The 18,537-nt window shown below is 34.5% G+C and overlaps 1 protein-coding gene across 1 annotated transcript in view; it reads right to left on the reverse strand.

Annotated features, from left to right (window-relative positions):
- Positions 1-1,107: 1,107 nt before the first annotated feature.
- The window catches only part of LOC104619179 (dachshund homolog 1-like), a 47,654-nt gene continuing 30,224 nt past the window's right edge, over positions 1,108-18,537 (reverse strand). Inside the window, exon 5 of the mRNA XM_010284965.1 lies at positions 1,108-1,634. Coding sequence (XP_010283267.1) covers positions 1,597-1,634 — 38 coding nt within the window. The 3' untranslated portion in view covers positions 1,108-1,596. The remainder of the gene's footprint in view (positions 1,635-18,537) is intronic.

Raw genomic sequence — 18,537 nt, forward strand, 5'->3', positions numbered from 1 at the left:
AATAATATTAATATCCAATCAGAACTATTTTTAAAGAAATATTTGCTTTAAGTTAGGCATCTTAAACATTTAAGGTTTCGATATGTTTCCATGTAATAAATAATATTTTATATGCATAAAACATTAGATGAAGAAACCATAATCACAAAACTTACAGTAATAGCACTGATTCACAAAATCAGTCTTTAAAGGGGTAACCCAAAAGTACACAAAGCAAAGAACGTAATTTTAGTAATGTAATAAGCACTGTGTTGCAGCTTACTTCCAGTTATCAGCACAAAGGTGAAAACACATATTGTAGCTTTCTTAAAGACAGTGAAAGTAACACATAACCACCCATCCTTAAGACAAGGTGGGAGGGACAATAGACTTCAACTGTATCACTCAGTTCTACGTGGAATTGGACTGATACATCAAGTGTTTGTTAGGTTTTCTTTTTTTAGCAACATTGACGTAATATGACATTAACATATAAAAATATTTCTGGCATTTTGAATTGCTGCTCAGCCACAGTCCATTCTTAAAAGTGCACTAATCGGGGCACTAACCAGGGCTCAATATACAAATAAAAGTGGCTGATACAGAATTCTGACTTGTTACCAGATGCTTAAGATCTCATTCAGTAATACTGTGACTCCAGGACAAATATTTACATGCCTGCATGCGTTAAAACTAGAAAGGTGTCTTTCTGACCAACAGGGTGACAAAACAATATTATCTAAAATTTTCATTTCCTAAACTCTAGATTTCTACTGCATACATAATACCTTCCGTGTGTGATTTGTGTTATATACTGTACATGTGACCAACAGTTTGATAAGAAGCAAAGTCTTTTATTTCATAAACCCCTGCCAGTTTACAATGAGAAATTATTACTCTTTTTATTGTATTTTTTTATTTTAGGAAAAGAGACTTTGTGAACAGTAAAACAGTTTGTTTACATTCAGCATTTCTTTTCACTTACACAAAATTCCATTTCACTTAATGTACTCTAACATACATGTGTTGGTCTCTTGGAAAGCATGTGGAAAAAATGTCTTTAGAAGAAAACCCACAATCATAGTTTGAAAACTGAATGTATCAATTTTTTTATTATTTTACCTTTTTTTTTTTCCTCTTTTTTATTTTAATAAGAATCCTCTTATGCCCTCTACAAGTTCATTTCTGAGCTGTCTTGCTGGTTTCGGTATGATATAACAGTCTGTAAGTGTACTTGGACACTGCTGGAAGGATCATTTGATGTGCTCAAATATAGAATCATCAGAGGAGGACAGAGTCTGCATTCCTTGAAAAAGGGAACACTCAGCCTTGTTCTGACCTGCCTGTAATTTTGGATACAATAGTCCGGTGCAGAGATGCAGATTTTCACTGTAAGAAGAGTGCTACTGTACATTTACAAACATTCTCTAGGTCTCTGGGTCGAGCCATGGGAGATAACCAAAGGAGGACACTCTTGCAGAATTCTTTACATTTTTGAAGCACATTGATACATGAAGTTGAGGAAGTTGCCTTGAAAACACTTTGTTTCCACAGAACTCCTTATGAGCCAATGTCTTACTGCAAAGTTCTTTACCGTAGCACAGGTATCTTCAAAATTCAATACATGACAGTAGTTTTCAAATAAAGTCTTCCATCTAAAATAAAAAAAAAAAAAAAGCTTTATATATGTATATCTGCAACGACTTGAAAAGAGGAAAAAATCCACAAGATTTGAAACCTCAGCAGTAGTAGTCCTCCCATAAATCTGTACAAAGCCACGTATGGTACTTTATGTTTAAAATAAAAAAATAATAAAACCTGAGTATCACCATTGCAATTTCTTCTGACAGTGGTCAAATTAACTCTGTCAAAAATTACATGCATTTTGCAAGTTGTGAATACTGTAACACCTTCTAAAGCTTTAATATATGCTGCACTCCTATCAGTACTAGGGCACTAGGAGAGTAGGTGGAGTCTCTGTGCATGTGTTTTTACTGATATGCAAACTTAACTGAAGAGTGCTGAACAGCAATTATTTCCTTCATGGTTGCAGAGCAAAAATCTTCTTGCATGCAATCGTTAGTACTCCCACCACTAAAGGCATAGCTCATACTTTCTGATTTAGCTATGTTGTTAAATATACCATGTAATGTAACCATTGTGCACATTTGTAGCTATTTATATAGAAGCCAGTATAGGATATTTAATCGGTATCAGTGAAGTATAGCTACCTTCCTCCATAAATGAGATTAACTGAACAATTACTATGTTAAAGATGTAAGCACGTCTCTCTCAACATTTTTTCCAGCCAAGTGAGGAGCATATATTTGAGATATGTGTGATGGAGAGGGAAAAAGAGAAACAATAAGCTCACCTAGCCAGTAACTGTTGATCTAGAGAAACCTGAAAAGAACATTCTGCCATAAAATATTTTTACCTAATTTATAAAGTAATTTTCTTCACTGGGGACTTGAACATCTTATGCGCATCTATTTTCATAGCAATGCAAAGATTTCTTTTCTTTTAAAAACAGGAAACAGACACAAACTTCTTAGTTTTCTGTTCTGTAGGATAGAAAGCATCACTCCCTTGTGAGTGAAGCACATTATGAAGCATATTAATCCTCCACAGTGCATAATTACAAAACACTACTTATATTTTAGAATATAATGCATCTGGAAGTACAAACTGTATCTCAGTTCTTGAAGTCTGCATGAAACCCTTCTTTTGGCCCAAACGAAATCATCAAACTTTTACAAGATTTCAGAGGGTTTTGTTTTTGTTTTGGTTTTCTTAGTCTAACCTTTTTATTCTAAATCAGTCTTTAAAATTCTTATTAGATATACAGGAAATTTTTGAAATGCTTGACTATCATTGAAACGTGCAGCATCACTTCCACAAGTTTACTGCAACTTTTGAGAGAAAGAAATCTTTAACTTGAAAGCAGACAAAAAAAATTATCCCTTCTGCACACTCCTTTCAGATTTTTATTGTCTAATTTCTATCAGAACTGCTGGGGAAAAGAGGTGATAGAATTGCTCACTCTGCTGCAGTGATTCTTATCTAGTGTCCTCTGGTTTTGCTTTTCCACCACTAGCTTTCTTTTGCAAGCTTCTGGGGTGTACCCCTTTTTGCTACTTTCTCCCCTGTCTTTACATTTTCCTGCCCCTTTTCCCTACTTTTTTACGTTCCTAGCTTTTTTGTCAGGGTAGATGATAACTTTCCCACCACTTAGAGTGCTTCTACTCAGAACCCTTTGCACATTCTCTTTGCTCTTTACGGTCTTTGTGCACTGAAAAGAGATTGAGTAAGGCCTTAACTTAAAGACTTTTTCTTCTTCTTTTGATGCATGATGAGCAACCAAAACACTTAGGAGAATTCAGAAGAGAAAGAAGGAAACTCTGAAATGGAGCTTGGTAAGACTGAAAGCCTAGAAAACCATCTCAAAAGAAAAACTGCATCAAGTACAGGATAGCCAGAGCTACTATTGGCTGTAGTTGCATATAATTCTCCCAAACCTATTGAATAAACACAATAGACATTTACAGCACTAAAGCTGTCCAGATACCTCTGTAGGAGAATTACTCTGCATATATACTAGCACTTTGGTTATCCTGAATGCACACTTGCTAATGAGTGCTATGCATAATTCCCACACCTAAACATTAAGAAAACCTACAGTCAGTAACTTGTACTTTATTTTACTATATTAGGTCTCCATATACCTTTTAAAATAAAATATTTATTAAAACATATTCTCAATTAAAAATAAAGCTGTAGGAAGCGGAATCCTTGTAGCAGCCAACAAAAGATGAACAATCTGCAGAGAACAGCAGTGCATTTTCAAAAGTCAGCTCTATTTTACACTGCTTAAGGACCCAAGCTGGCAGTGAAGTCAATAGGAGGTTTTTCATTTTTAATGGAAGACACTATCAGGTCCTATATTCTCTGTATTCTGTATCCATAGACAAAACAATAACAGAAATGGGCAGCTGTATAAAGCATCTTCCTTACAAAGCAAGAGGATATTTGTTTATGTAACTTACCAAGACATAGGTTGGATATATACAATAAGCATAAATCTTCCTGTTTCTCAAAAAAACTACATGATAAACCATTAAAAGTGCAATTAAATCATCTGTATTGATAATGGACTTAAAATGCCATATAGGAACTCAGCAGCTAATCTAATAATATTGCAAGGCTTATTATAACACAGATATGTTCTCTATTAATGTGTTTGATTAACACCTTTAACATATGGAAAAACTGATCAAGCATTAGACACATCAACTTTAAAATAAATCCTGCCATGTTATCAAGTAGATACAGCAGTCCCATGATTAAGTAATACTTAGTATGTGTTTAAAAGTTGCTAAGAATTGTGAAGTATTTCCTTTTTCTCAAGATTAGGCATGGGGAGAATGAAGGACAAAATGAATATCCCTTCCTTTAGAGCCTTTAGGGCCAACCTGGAAAAATTACAATACCTGTGGAACTGCCTACCACCCTCTCAAATCATGATTTTGGGAGAAGATGGAAAAATCATTTCTTTAGGCTTTATACTGTTCTTCCAGCACATTCCTGGAGCCACACATGAAGAACACACACCAGGCAAATAGCATTGCACTTCAGAAATACGAAGACTTCAAACCATGCAAGGAAAACAGGTAACACAGCTCTGCAGAGGAATGATAACCTTGCATCATGATACAGTGACCAAATACGATCCCTATATCTGATTGCTGACCCTTTTCCTTTTCAGAATCCTATCCCCCTCTTCCTAACCATTTCTCTTTCAATTCTCATTGTTCAGAGGTTCTGAAATATCTGGAACTTCTCAGTGTTGTTGCCAAAGCCACCTGAATCACTTCGCCTCTAGGTGTAGCCAGTGTTCCTATCTGAATACCAGTGGAGCATTACCACTGACGGGCCTTCATGATTTCAGGGTTAAAATCACAAGCAAAACCTATAAATAATGAGGGTGACCAGTGATCAACAAATCAAGCAAGCTCATCCTTTGTAACTCAATGTGAAAATGCCACTTCTCCTAAATCCCAAATCGTGAGCATGCCTCTGTCTCCTGCCTCCTGATCAGCTTTTATTTAACAGCTATATATGTGTGTTGCATTACTTTCTGTTGTTAACTAATGCAGAATTTTTCTATCTGCGTAAAAACAATTTTACATGAAACAAATATGGAATATACTATTCACACAAACATAGGCATATGCACACAAACATACACTGAACAAGCACACACACAGGGTGATCTCTAAAAATGTTTATAATGTTGCAGATATTTTTAACCTACTGAAAAATGTTGATCTGTGGTAAAGTTTCCCAAATTTACATACCGTTATATACAATATAAATACACTCTTCATAAGTCAAGGAAAAACACAAACTGGGAAAATACTGCTAAATAGGACTGTGCATGATTAGCAGATTGGCATCTGTTTCAATTGCTCTTTTGCAAATGGCAGTGTTCAGCAAGATCACACAAGCTCATGCTAGTAACTCAAACTGAAAACACCACTACTCCTAAATCTCATTTGTTTTTGTCTGTGGACCATTATGACAGAAATTCTAGCCAGAATGAGGGAGTATTTTTTTTAGATCAACCCTTTTTAATTAAGACTGGTTTTGAGGTTTTGATTGAACATGCCCTAATAGTTAAAAGGTCATAAATGTTATAAAAAGCAAACAAATGGAACTGACATAAAAGTTTGCAATGCTGAAAGAAATCATATGCCTTAAAATGCATTCCCACAGAGATGTCAGCTGGGGAATGATTCACACTAGTGTTCTGTGGGCAGCTTGTAGTAAGTACCTCTATGGGCCAAACATTTTCTGAGATAAAAACATAAACCCACTCAAATCTTATTCCTATTAATATACAACCTTATAAAGTGATAAAAAAATCTATAATGAAATGTTAAGTTTGGCCTTAGGTTGCAAACTAAATAAATCATCCATTAGATGGTAATGCGTGTATTCTGCTACTCAGTGCAAGTTACACTGGGGTTGTTTGTCATACACATATATCATATTTTAGTTTGTATTCTGAGAGATGCTTTTAAAATAAACATAATAAAAGCGATCATCACTGTTATGAAAATCTGCAAATCAGTATCAAAGGTGCAGTGTCACACCTGAATTCAGTCAATTGCTATCATAACACAGCCTACTGAGGAAAACTCTCCTAAGTAATAGGATAAAGTGTTTCCTATAGTGAGGAGCTTTGGGGAAAACAAACAAACAAAAAGACCCCACAACCAAATAAACAAAGAAATAGATACGGTAGCATGTCATGGGGAGCTAATAAGAAAGAAACCCACAGAGTCCAGGGTTAAAAATTAAAAAGGACAAAATAAAGTATGAGAAGGAGAATGAATGATAAGATTAGAAATCTCAGTGGAAGCTTTGGAAAGTTAGGATGTCAAGGTTTGGATAGGTTTTTGTTTATTAATTTATTAGTACTCTCATATTTTATGATCGTAATTTGTGAGAAGTAGAACAGTAAGCGCCAGCCCGCAATCCAGGAACGCTTACATCAAAGTAGCCCACATTTTAGTCACTAGAGTTCCTAATTGCAGTGAAAATAATTTTGTCAAATATGCACAGACCAGTGATATAAGCTGATCACTCAAAATGGGTCTTAGGGATATTTGAATGGTTGCTCTAGTCACCTCTTTGTGCTTTCAAAGTAAAAAACACCTACTTTGGGTTGGTTTCTCTCTCATTAATAAGAAGAACACAACTGAAAGAGAGAGGATGGGAACTTTATTCTCAACTTTGACTCTGAAATTATCTGATTTCATTTTGTTTTTCTGTTTCCTCCTTTAACCTTTCTCTCTTTCTCCCCCCTCTCTTTTTAGGTATCAGAGATAATGAAGAAAATGAAATAACTTGTAAGTTAGCGTAAGACATATTTTGTAACTTAAGAATCATTACAAGTCTTTTCTTCAGCATTTTATAAGCTAGAATATTAGAGTGAAAAATATTATTATCCACCCTCAGTCCAACAGATTAAAAGAAATCAAGTATTTGTGACATAAACTGGGGCTACTTTAATCTAAATAAAAGAAAAGCTGCTCACTTGTGCTAAAGAACATAATAAATTGTGTTTCCTGTTAGGAAGTAGCTTTATTGAAAATGGCAGCTATTTTCTCAGAAGTTATTTCCAGGCACCTGTAATGTAATGAGGTTTGTCCCTTTCAAAGAACAGTTGTACGTGCATGCCCGAATGCACACAACCTCTTCAGCCTAGAGCTGATAAAAGCATCTGCAAGCCATAGCTCAAGCACATTTAAATTATATAACTCTTTGGTTTATTTGTTTTAATAAGATGGGGCAAATGTGAATCACAGTGTACTTCTAACCTTTCATTCAACCTGATGTTTTAATCATTTGGAGGAAGAGAAACAAAACAAAAGAAAGGGATGGCAAACAACTGGTAATGATTCATGTGATATTTGATAAGACAGTAACGGGAAGTCAAAATAAAAGCAAGCATATTGTGACAGATGGAAGAGATCTCAGTCAAATTGTAACCCTTCTTCGAAAAACTTAAAGGAAGCAGCTAATTAAGGATGAAATCTATTTTTGTATACTCTTCATATATTTTATTCAAAATTGAGACAAAAGAGGATTTATTTTCCACTAAAGCAGGAAGATAAAAATGGGAGTCTAACTTTTTAATCATGGGAAAATAATTTTTTGTAAGGTTGAGTCTTTTTCAGAGTTTGCAGAGTGCGACTAAGAACACAAACCACAGCTTTTATAAAATGCAGTCATGAAATCAACTGAACATAACTTTCTGTAATTTTCCTTATAAAATGCAAAATACTATGTTGTAAGGGAAAAGACTCCTCCCAGTGCACAAGGTTAATCAGAACACTGAAGCTTCAGAACTTGACACTGAAAAGGAGGGGCAGAGGGATCTATACTGTCCTGACATTGTTACTGATAGCAAAAGTAGATCATGTATTGGGGAACATGGATGGATCCACTGTCCTCTTCCCAAGTAGAATTAGAGCAGAGTACAGCGAACGTAGTAAAGCAGGTTCAACTGTTGAGGCTTTGAAAGTTGAGCAATTTGTTCTTTAAAAAAAGTGCTTATCCAGTTTTTATACAAAGATGGGTGATTTCACACTGCATGTTCAATAAACTCATGCAAATATGAAGTATGTAAACATATTTGGCCAAACACTACCCTAGTTTGCCCTTTGTATAACACCAATAAATTAGTTTCAAATTTGCATATTGTTATTAATCATACACCTTTCATTTCTCTACTTAACATTCATGCACAAATATATCTGTGTTAATACTCAGTGCAAATATTCAGGAGACAGAGATGTTCACATCTTTCTTTTTGAAATAATAATAATTTATACTTAGGAGATTTTAATTCCATGTTTCCAGACATAAAATCAAAACAAGAAAGTAGAAAAAAGAGTGTCTAAACAGCTCTTTTTGCAGTTAACTATTGAACTGTCAGGGTCTTCTTTCAGTAATTTTATCATGTGTTTTAATCATGAATATATGTTTTTGTTTTATCACTGAATACTGTGGGAGCAAGCTAAAGGTCAGCAATCTGGTCTTTAGTAAACTAACAAAGCGATGGACTACCTGAATATGTCATCTTCTATTATTTAAAGATCATATAGAACACACAGGGCTTGCCATTTTGAGACTGAAAAGACTGAACTGGCAAGGTGAGAAATTCTTTGAAAGAAACAGATTTAGAAAAACACACTGTCTTTTACTGCTGCCTTATGAACTTAGCAGCTCTTTTTCTATTTGTATAAACAGAACAAAAGCACATCCAAAAAAAGACAACAGAACTGATTACTTACAATCACTGAACCTGAGTCACTAAGGCATTGTACTGTGTCACTTCTGTTGGTAAAAAAAATTAAAATAAAAAAAAACAACAGCAGAGAGAAAACAAAACACCTTCAACTGAAGAATCATGTGGAAAGGTTATTAAAGGATGAAGTCACAGCTAAATACAATCAGCTTGGGAGCTTCCACAGCTCATTGTGTTCAGTGCTGTTTATAACACAGTGTGGATAATTCTTGTGCTGCGTCTGTCCTGCATTGAACAGTTTTAAATTCTGCAGAAAGCTGTCCTTTATTTGCTGTTGTATCTTCAAAAACATAAACAACATTTTTTTTTACTCTCTTTTTAGCAAGCCAATCAACAAGCAATTTTGGATCTGATAGCAGAAAATGACAGAGAGTTGAGATCTAAGTATTGGAAAGTAGTCTCTGCTTGATATCTTCTTTTTTTTCTTGTAAAGTCTTGATGAATACAGAAATTACTCTTCATCTTTTTAGTCTGATCGCTCTTCTTTCCACTTCTCAATTTTGCCTCCTTTTTTAGTGTTTTTCTCAAATGACCACTTTTTTATGCTAAACATCATTACCAAAGTAATCTTAAATACAAAATATCAATCATAAAGTTAATCTTTAAACAGGCTTAAAAAAATAATTATTTTTCTCTCTGGAGAGGAAAAGATGGTCATAAATTGAAATCTGAATAAAGTACAATACAACAGCATTTGTTGGAGCTTTCATCAGGTTTTCCTTCTGAGCTGGGATTGAATTAGAGAAAATATCTATGCAAAAGAAGTTAGTAGTTATAGTATAGTATTAGTGTGATACATGAGTTTACAACTAAAGATCACATAATAAAGTATGGATTAATAAAGATCACTTATGAAAGTCTGGAAAAGGTAACATGGGTCATGATTTTTCTACTAGGAATAGTTGTGGCTATGGTTAGTACTAGCAATCTATTGTTTCCATCACCAGAAATTGTGATGTTTATTTCCTTCAGCATATATAAACTATTTATGAAGATGATCTCTTCTAAGGTAGCCCAGGCTACTTTTTAAAACACAAGAAAAGACTTATCCACTACCTCCTCCTACACAGAGCATCTCTTCTGATTCACAGAATCACAAACTTACCTCACTCTTCTCTCCAAGCTACTTCTTTTCTAAATGAATAACTTTCATTTGATGTAATATCCCAATCACTAAAAGGCAGACTAGTGTTTTGTTGTTTTCAGATTAGACTTAAACTCCACAATTAATACAAGAGTATGATCTGGCTTTTCCTTAATACTGGTTACTGTGATGTCATTTCAGATGCTGCAAAGGTTACTGGAAAAAAGATGCCATTTAAAGAAAGCATTTAGCTTTACTACTTACATTAGCCCACATACATCGATTCTGGAATGCATGGAATCCTATGCTAATATCAATATCACATTAACACCACATTTTTCTTTAATATCCAACCACCCTTGTTCTCATCTGTGTGCTGAAACAGAGTAACAGCCTAATGCAAAACATGAAAAAATAGTCACATGCAGAACAGGAAGGAATGAGGCCATAAAATAGATAGATTGCACAGTGGCAAGCTTATGGAAAATCTATTAAGGATGCATGGGATGTCAAAACATATACAATACAAGCTTGCTGCTTTTAGGTATTTTGTATGAAAGCAAGCTTATGGAAGACAAGCAGGCAGCTCCAGAACAAGAGTCAAGGTGACGGGAAGCAGACCAGAAGTCATGTCCTAAGAAAGGAGCGATGAACTCAAGTCACACAGAATCCTTACTACCACATAGAAATATGAATAGACCTCAACGAAGTTCCCAGGGCTTAGCATGAGCGACCCAACTACAAATCTGAAAAAAAAAACAGCTCACGTTAAATCTGAGGAAGACCTCAAGCTGAAAGATGTATATAGGACTTAATCTAATAGTTAGCCATGAAACAGTACTTAAGCAAAATGCTTTTATTCCTGTAAGGAATGAAAAATACTACCATCTTAAATTACAAGGGAACTCTGTTTCTGTGACAAGTGCTAATGCTGGCCCAGGCAAGTTGTTTTTCATTTCATAATTCAAACTAGTTCCCCTAACTGACTGTAAACTTCCATCTTGGGCATATCTTCGTGGATGCATTTAAGTACTGTGGTGACAAGCCAACCTTTCCCATTGCCTCTCAGCGGTAACATAATTTTAGATAGGTACTTCAAAATTATTATTCTACCCTCCCAGGAAAAACTCAATTAGCCTTAGGGCCAGGTGGTTTGAATTTGGCACCACTCTGTGTCTTTGCCAATAGAGATTCCTCAGAAAAAACAGCACGTCATGACAGACTGTGCCCTGATGCACCCCACTACAAAAATCCCAGACCATATGGAAGCAGCATGCTTTCCCAGAGAGAACTTAGCGCTGTGGTCCATTATCAAAAAGTAAGCAAGAGAAAAGAGAATGGCTAAATTAAACCACAGAGCAGTCTTAACCAGCGACTCAGGGACCAAGTGACTACCTTGGAGTCAGAAGAAATGACCTGTGCGAAGCATCTGAAGTGTAAAATTTTCTTGCTTGGAAGTGTGATTTTCTCAAGACAGAGGAAATTAAAATTATTACTTCATGGTTGCTTTTTCTCTCTTATTTAATTTTTTCCTGGCTTTCCACTTACACTGTTTATTTTCAATAGCAACATATTAATGGCGTGGTACAAGTCGCTTGCAGGATCTCCCCTGGAACAGTGTTTAGGATGCTGGTTACCCATGCTCAAAGTGAATTTAAACTGGAATAATTTCATATTAGTATAATACAAGGAATAGAATCCAGAAGATGAAAATAAAATTAATTGATAATGCTTATCATAGAAAAGCAACTGATTATTCATTATAAACACATTAAATAGTAAAAAGAGACAGAAAACAGCTCTGTCTTCTCTTGCAGGAGCTCAGTTCTGGTGTAGCTTTCCAAGATGAGCGATGTATTAAAACGGTCTTTAAGATGGTATTTGTGGTCTGGTAGCCTGTAACTGCAGGTTTTAAAGGCCGTCTAGTCCTATGCCTAACGCTATGCCATTTCAGTAGGAAGAGGGGCAAGAACTGAGTATATCCCGAATATATTCGTGGAATATGTGGTCTGGTAAAATAGACTTGGCTATAAGTTTATTGTAGCTGGAAAATCTAAGAGTCACAGGTTTTGCAAGAATACAAAAAACCCTGCAGGGAAACCTTAGCTGTTGATTCCTGAAATCAGGACTCTTTTGTAAACTGAATGTTTAAGATCAAACTCTGGAACTATTGCCCATTTGGAACTGGAATGGAACTGATTTTTGCAAGTTTTAATAGTGTTTTAGAATTTCAATATTTTAGCATTGAGAACCAGATTGCTTAGGATAGCATAGTTACTGCTGCGATAGTAACTGTGATTGCCATAACAAATTTGATGATAAGGTTGAAAATGGAACTGATCCTCCAGTCAGTTATACCACTTTTATGATATTCCCAGTATTTCCAGTGAAGCCAAGGAGTCTGATCCAACCACAATATTTTTATGTTCAATTCATCAATGTGCAAACATATTGTGCTCTCTTCAATGGCTACGAATGTATACCTTTGAGTCAGAGTGTAAAGCTAAAAATGAGAGGAAATTATTGCTGCTTTTTATTTTATGTTTGTATTCAATATAGCTTGAAAGGACTTGTAGACAGCATATTGCAGTGTGAAACAATATCATGAAAAATACATGTCTTTTAATGCAAGGGTTGCACCGACAGTTTGTCACAGGCAAAAGCTGCAGAATCAACAAAGAGACTAAATAAACAAGTCAAAACTTGAATTATCTAATACAGCATTGTATATTTTTAACAATCTCTATTCTAATTTCATGCACATAAACCAGCACTGTAAATTTTTTGGTCCTGACTTCATAACACTTTGTTTCCAAGGCCAGTACTTTGTGATCCATCCTTTCTAATGTCCATGACAAAACACACTATTATGCTATTGCTGCTTTTCCTAAGCTATTAGAGGCTGCATCACTTTTAAAAAATAAGGCTGACAAGAAAATAATAGAAAAAATGTTCCTTTTTCTATTACTGATACACACTTTGTGTTTCTCAACTAGGAAAAACAAAATGACATCACATTATCATTATATATACTGCTGTCTCCCAGGATGTCCTTCAGGTGTTATGGAACCTTACAATGACCAAAATACTTCCTGTGAAGGGTTGAAAAGCTAAACATTTCTTTTTAAAGCTAGCAGTCTATTCTATAGAATAGATTTTCCTCTTTACAAGCCAGGTGGCAGTTCACTGGAAGAATACTTACTATAGATATATGCTGACAGCAAATTTTAGCTATAGATGGAACGTGGTGCTGGCTAAGTATTCCTTCCAAATGTGTTAATTTTAGTTCCACTTCCTTTATACTTACTTTTCTTAGTTGATTTATTTCTTTTCTTTCTTTTTTTTTTTCTTTCATAGGCACTTGAGATACTGATAAAGATGGGTCAAGTCCCAAATCAAATCCATGGGAAAGCTGAATGCTTATACAAAGCCTGAACTGTTTTATGATATCATTCTTAATTATATCAATATAAAAATAGCCACTGCTAGAAAATGCTGGGTTTAGAATTAAAATAGATTTGGCATAGTAATTGGTTGCTTTTCTGTTTTACAATAAGGCATTTATATGAATATTACAGACATTAAGAATTTGTTTATCTTAAAATACTATACGTATTTCCTATTTCTGAAGGACATAAAAATGTTTTGTCTTTGGGGTTTTTTTTATCATACTGGCAAAGAGAGAAAGGACAAAACCTAAAATATTTGGCCACTGTAAAATTAAACCATCAGACCCTCAGCTAGTTTAAATTAATATAGCTTTATTGATGGCAAGTGTATCTTTTTTTTTTTCTTTTTTTTTAACTGACATAAGAGTAATAGAGCAATTGAGTTGGAGTCATATTTTATGAAGGTGGTTGCCTTCTTAACTCTTAAGACTGTTCAAAGTGATGCCTGCCTGATACAGTCTCACCATATTTTTGTGAGTAAATAAATGTGTGTAAATAAAACCACCAGTTTTATTTACATTTTAAGTCTAAACTGCTTGTTTGCCTCTTGAATATATTAAATGAATGTTGAACTCTCATTCTTTTTCATAGGACTTCTGACCCCACAGTTAGTTTAGGATTATAAAAGAGGCAATGTCACCTCTTACACCAAAATGTTGCCAGTCAGTAATATACCACTTTTGATTTACACAGAATGACTGAGGTAAGTCAGTCTATTAATTTTTTTTTCATATGAAAATCCAGGCAGGCTGCCTTTACATAAAATTACGGCTATCAAGTATTTCCATACTAAATTCCATAAATTTTTTTCCATTTATTTCCTTGTAGTAGATTTGAAACTAACTATAATTAGTTGATAATAGTTGTAAATTGCTGTATCTTGCATTGCCTCCTTCTGTCACTTTTTAATGCCCGGGATTCTGGTCAGTCACCGAAGAAAATATAAAAGCAGAAGTTAAAAACATAACTGAACTTCTACCGTGCCTTTCATCCAAGATCCAAAATACTTTACAAACATTAATTAAGTTTCACAACACTCTTGTGAGATACCAAAGCACCAGTGCTGCCATCAAGAAATCAGTAGATAAAGACTGCATAAAGATTTGGTTCTGGCTTAAGGCATTGGTTAAAAATGCACTGAAGCATGCAAAATGAAGTATTCTTTTACCATAGAATTCGATAGGAAAACATCAGACCCAAACATATAAGCAACCCAAATGCTACCGTTTTAAATTGTGAAATTCATATTATCCATTTGATTCTTTGCTTCCTGCAGAATGTGAAATGAGCAGACACAGGGAGTTCTTAGCATATACTTCTTGTAACTGTGTCACATGCAACATTTATCCTTTGCAATTAGACTATCTTGGAGTATAATTACAATGCCTGCTATAAAATGAATTTATTTTACAGAAAAAAATTTCCATAAACAACACCAAAACCAAAGCAACAACAACAACAAAAAAGAAATTACATTCTCACCTCCAGACACTGAATTCAGCTTTTCTGGAATGTTATTGAGTATACTAAATTTGTTTGTAGAGGTCTACACCAGGGTACTCTACTTATGCTCCTTCCACAGACAAAGGAGAAATATAGACACCTACTTTATGAAGTGATGAACTGTATTGTAGATGTTTCTCTCCACTCCCTCCACACAGGGTCGAGGGTGACAAGCATAGATGTAGATGTCTACATTGTAGACTTCTACGTTTCATCAGGTTAATTCCAGCCCATGTCTTGTTTGCAAGCAAAACTACATTTAAATGGAGAAACATTTACTAGCTGCCCATTACAAATTAGTGATGATATAGTAATACAGTTAAAGTAATATAATGCAACTATATTAGTAATACCATTTCCCCTTCTAGAGTTCTGTGATACTTCATCTACCTCTTTTTCTATCTCTCAATTTATATCTACTTTTTTTCTTATTTCAGAGTTTTTGGAATGCTTCTTTAGATTCTTGTTTCATGCCTTGTGCCTCACATGGTAGCATCCAATTGAAACAAATGCTGCAAAGCTTCAGGATTAATGCAGAATTCAAGTTATCCTTTCTACATTTGAGGATCATGCTTTATGCAGCTTTCAGAACTATACAGTATGGAAACATTACAGAGTTATACCAAGCAGAAAAGGAATTGTCAGGCATGGATATTTTTCCAGAAGTGATGCACAATTACTCATTTCCAAGATCAGTAGCTACAAGAAGTGGCTGAAATGCAGCTGCTCATGATGTGTTTACTGTCACAAGTGGTGCTGGAATTCTGAGGCAAGTAAAAAGGAAAACACACAACGGATGAGATTCATCACAGTAACTTCAGATACCTGCATTGCATTTGAGCTAGTTTTGTAGACTCCCTTTATAATCAATGAAGAAACTTGGAAGGTATGATTCATTTTCTTCAAAGGTAGAGATGTGTTTATTACTCTTCATTGACTTTAACAGGAGTCCAGCCAAATAGCTCAGATAAAGACATCTACGCCACAAATGTGTGAAGTGAAACATATCCCTCCCACTGATATTGTTTGGGTATGTTATAGATAATTACATTGCCTCAGCAGCTATTCCACAAGTTCCACACCTTGATAATATACAGCAATATACTGCCATTATGGTATCAGCAAGGTTCCATTATATATTATCAGTTGAAAAAATTATAGGATAATGTAGTAAAGAATATACGACTCCGTATACAATCTCGATAGCTTAAGCCTCCCATTTCTTAAACTCTTTTATACAATGAGTGCTGTATCTTGAAAGCACTCCTAAACAGCTCCTACTTTTCTATCTCTGCAGGGCTGGCTTTCCAAGATATTGCATGTCTAAAATTAATTCAGGCACATTAATGTGTTTATAAACTCCTTGTGCAAGGACTTAAGCATATGCAGGCATCTTGAAAATGAGCACAAATCTCATCGTGCTGTTTCATTGTGCAAATATAGTTTCATTGTAGTCTGAATCCCCAATCATTTCCCTATTTCAAGCGTACTTTTATTATTCCAATAATATTGTACTATCCTTGAAAAAAATGAAGCTCCATTTCAGAAATCTTACTATGCACAGTGTTAATATTCTGTATAGAAGCTGTTTTAGTTTAACTATACTTTTCTTTCCCCACAGACACTATTTCCAAGAATATTAAGTAGCTGATAGATTATCTTTGGATTCTAGGTGGTCTCCTTTTTAAGTAATAGCCTTCACCTTTGCCCCCAAAGAACTAATCACTGTCCTCTTACACCTATCCTTTTTACAGAAATAGCCTTCTACAAGGTACTTCATTTCTTTTCATCTCCTCATAATTCCGTATTCAAATTTTGCACCAAACTTTAATATTGATTTTTTTGCAGTGCATATTCTCATTCTGGATGTCTAGCCATTTTGGATACTGTCTTGAAGTTGCTGATCACCACAACCTGTCATTTAACGAGGTCCTCTGCCACTACCATCCTTTGTTACTGTCATCAGTCTTACCCTAGGTTCAATCATTAAATGTCAGGCAGTAATTTACAAACTGTTTTTCCTCAACTGTTAGTCTAGTAGAGTATAAACTAATGCCATGTAATGTACAAACTCCCGTGGTATTTTAAATTTTAACGTATTATGTTAGTCTTGTTTTCTACACATAATATCTGTTCTATAAAAGCTGTTGTGTATCACAGGTTGACAATAATAAAAATACCAAAACGTTTACCTTGTCATCCCTACTTGTAAAATAAAAAAAAAATTATCATCAATTAACATGAAATTGAAGTAATTTAAAACCCCTTGAAAACTTGTGGTAGAGTGAATGAGGTTTCTCAAATTTTAAATGTTGCTGTAGTCAAAATGACACAGAATGTGCAGTAATGTGTTTGTTTTTCAGATACTGTAGGTCTGAAGAGATTTTTTTGTATACTTCAATTATAAAAACATTTAAAACATACAAACTTGTGCAATTTTTATTTTAATGAAGATGAGAAGTTCATTAACGAAGATAAATATTTCATTAGATGTTAAATAAAACAAAGAGATTTTTTGGCTTCTCTCAGCACAAAATTCCTTTGAAAGATTAATTAATACATGCAAATTATGCAAATTAGACCCATGCAAATATTTTATGAAGACAATTAAGGGAACCATTAATTACTGCTTTTTTTGCTTCAGTGAGATTCATTCATTTAATTTTAATTTCACTTTAACTGTTTTGATGTATAATCTTGCAGCTAAGAACTTTATCTTTCCTAGTGGGTCACTTAAACTTATAAATTTCATCAAGTGAGCAGCAACAGAAATCTGTAAAGATATTCTCTGGGCTATGTTTAGTATCAAGAGAAATTTTTGACACAATGCACTCCTAGAAACTGCAAAACTGGAAGGGAATGTGAGCTCATTCTTGGACAAGGTTCAACTGCTGGAAAAGCAATTAATTTGCTTTGGCTGTGCTAATATAGGGGAATTAGAAAGTGTGACACAAGACAAATAGAAATAATTAGTTCTCCAAAATGATGTTCTCATTAATATGGTTTGAACAGTAGAAATAAAAAACATTATTGTGGCATGTCTGCATTCTGTCCCTAGCCACAGGAGGTAGAAAAATGCAAGATACAGCATTTTTTCACCTTTGTAGTTTGTATGGTGGTGGCATCTATTTTTATTTTTTATTCTAGGTTTTAAGAAAAGCAAATTGCGGACCTGATCCTGTTATCTAAAACCTACTGCACTTGCATGAAGCATGAGGGATCCCTACGTTTCTAGACTGTTTTCTTCCTCTGAAAATATGAAGCTATAAATATAACTGACTAGGCTTTTCACAACAATACACTGAAGTTCCAAAACTGAAACTTTGATTTCAATATTGTTCATTTAAATCATATTTTATGATGTGCAATACACAATGTATAATACGTTTCTTCTGTAGTTTAAGCTAGTATAGCAAAAGATTGCTCTATCAAAAGAGTTTATGACATCCGCTCCAAATCTGAGAACATAAAATAACTTTCTTTTTGCATAATGTGAATACACATGCATGCATTTGACAAAGTATATAGAGGTAAATTTTCCGTTGCTCTCATTCTTAACACTTATACCTATACAAACCAGGTTTTCTACAAGCAGTGAAGATCACCAGCTGATATTCTTCACAAAAACTGGTCACTAGAAGGCC

Source organism: Phaethon lepturus, unplaced genomic scaffold (genome assembly GCF_000687285.1).
Source record: "Phaethon lepturus isolate BGI_N335 unplaced genomic scaffold, ASM68728v1 scaffold16514, whole genome shotgun sequence".
Lineage (NCBI taxonomy): Eukaryota > Metazoa > Chordata > Aves > Phaethontiformes > Phaethontidae > Phaethon > Phaethon lepturus.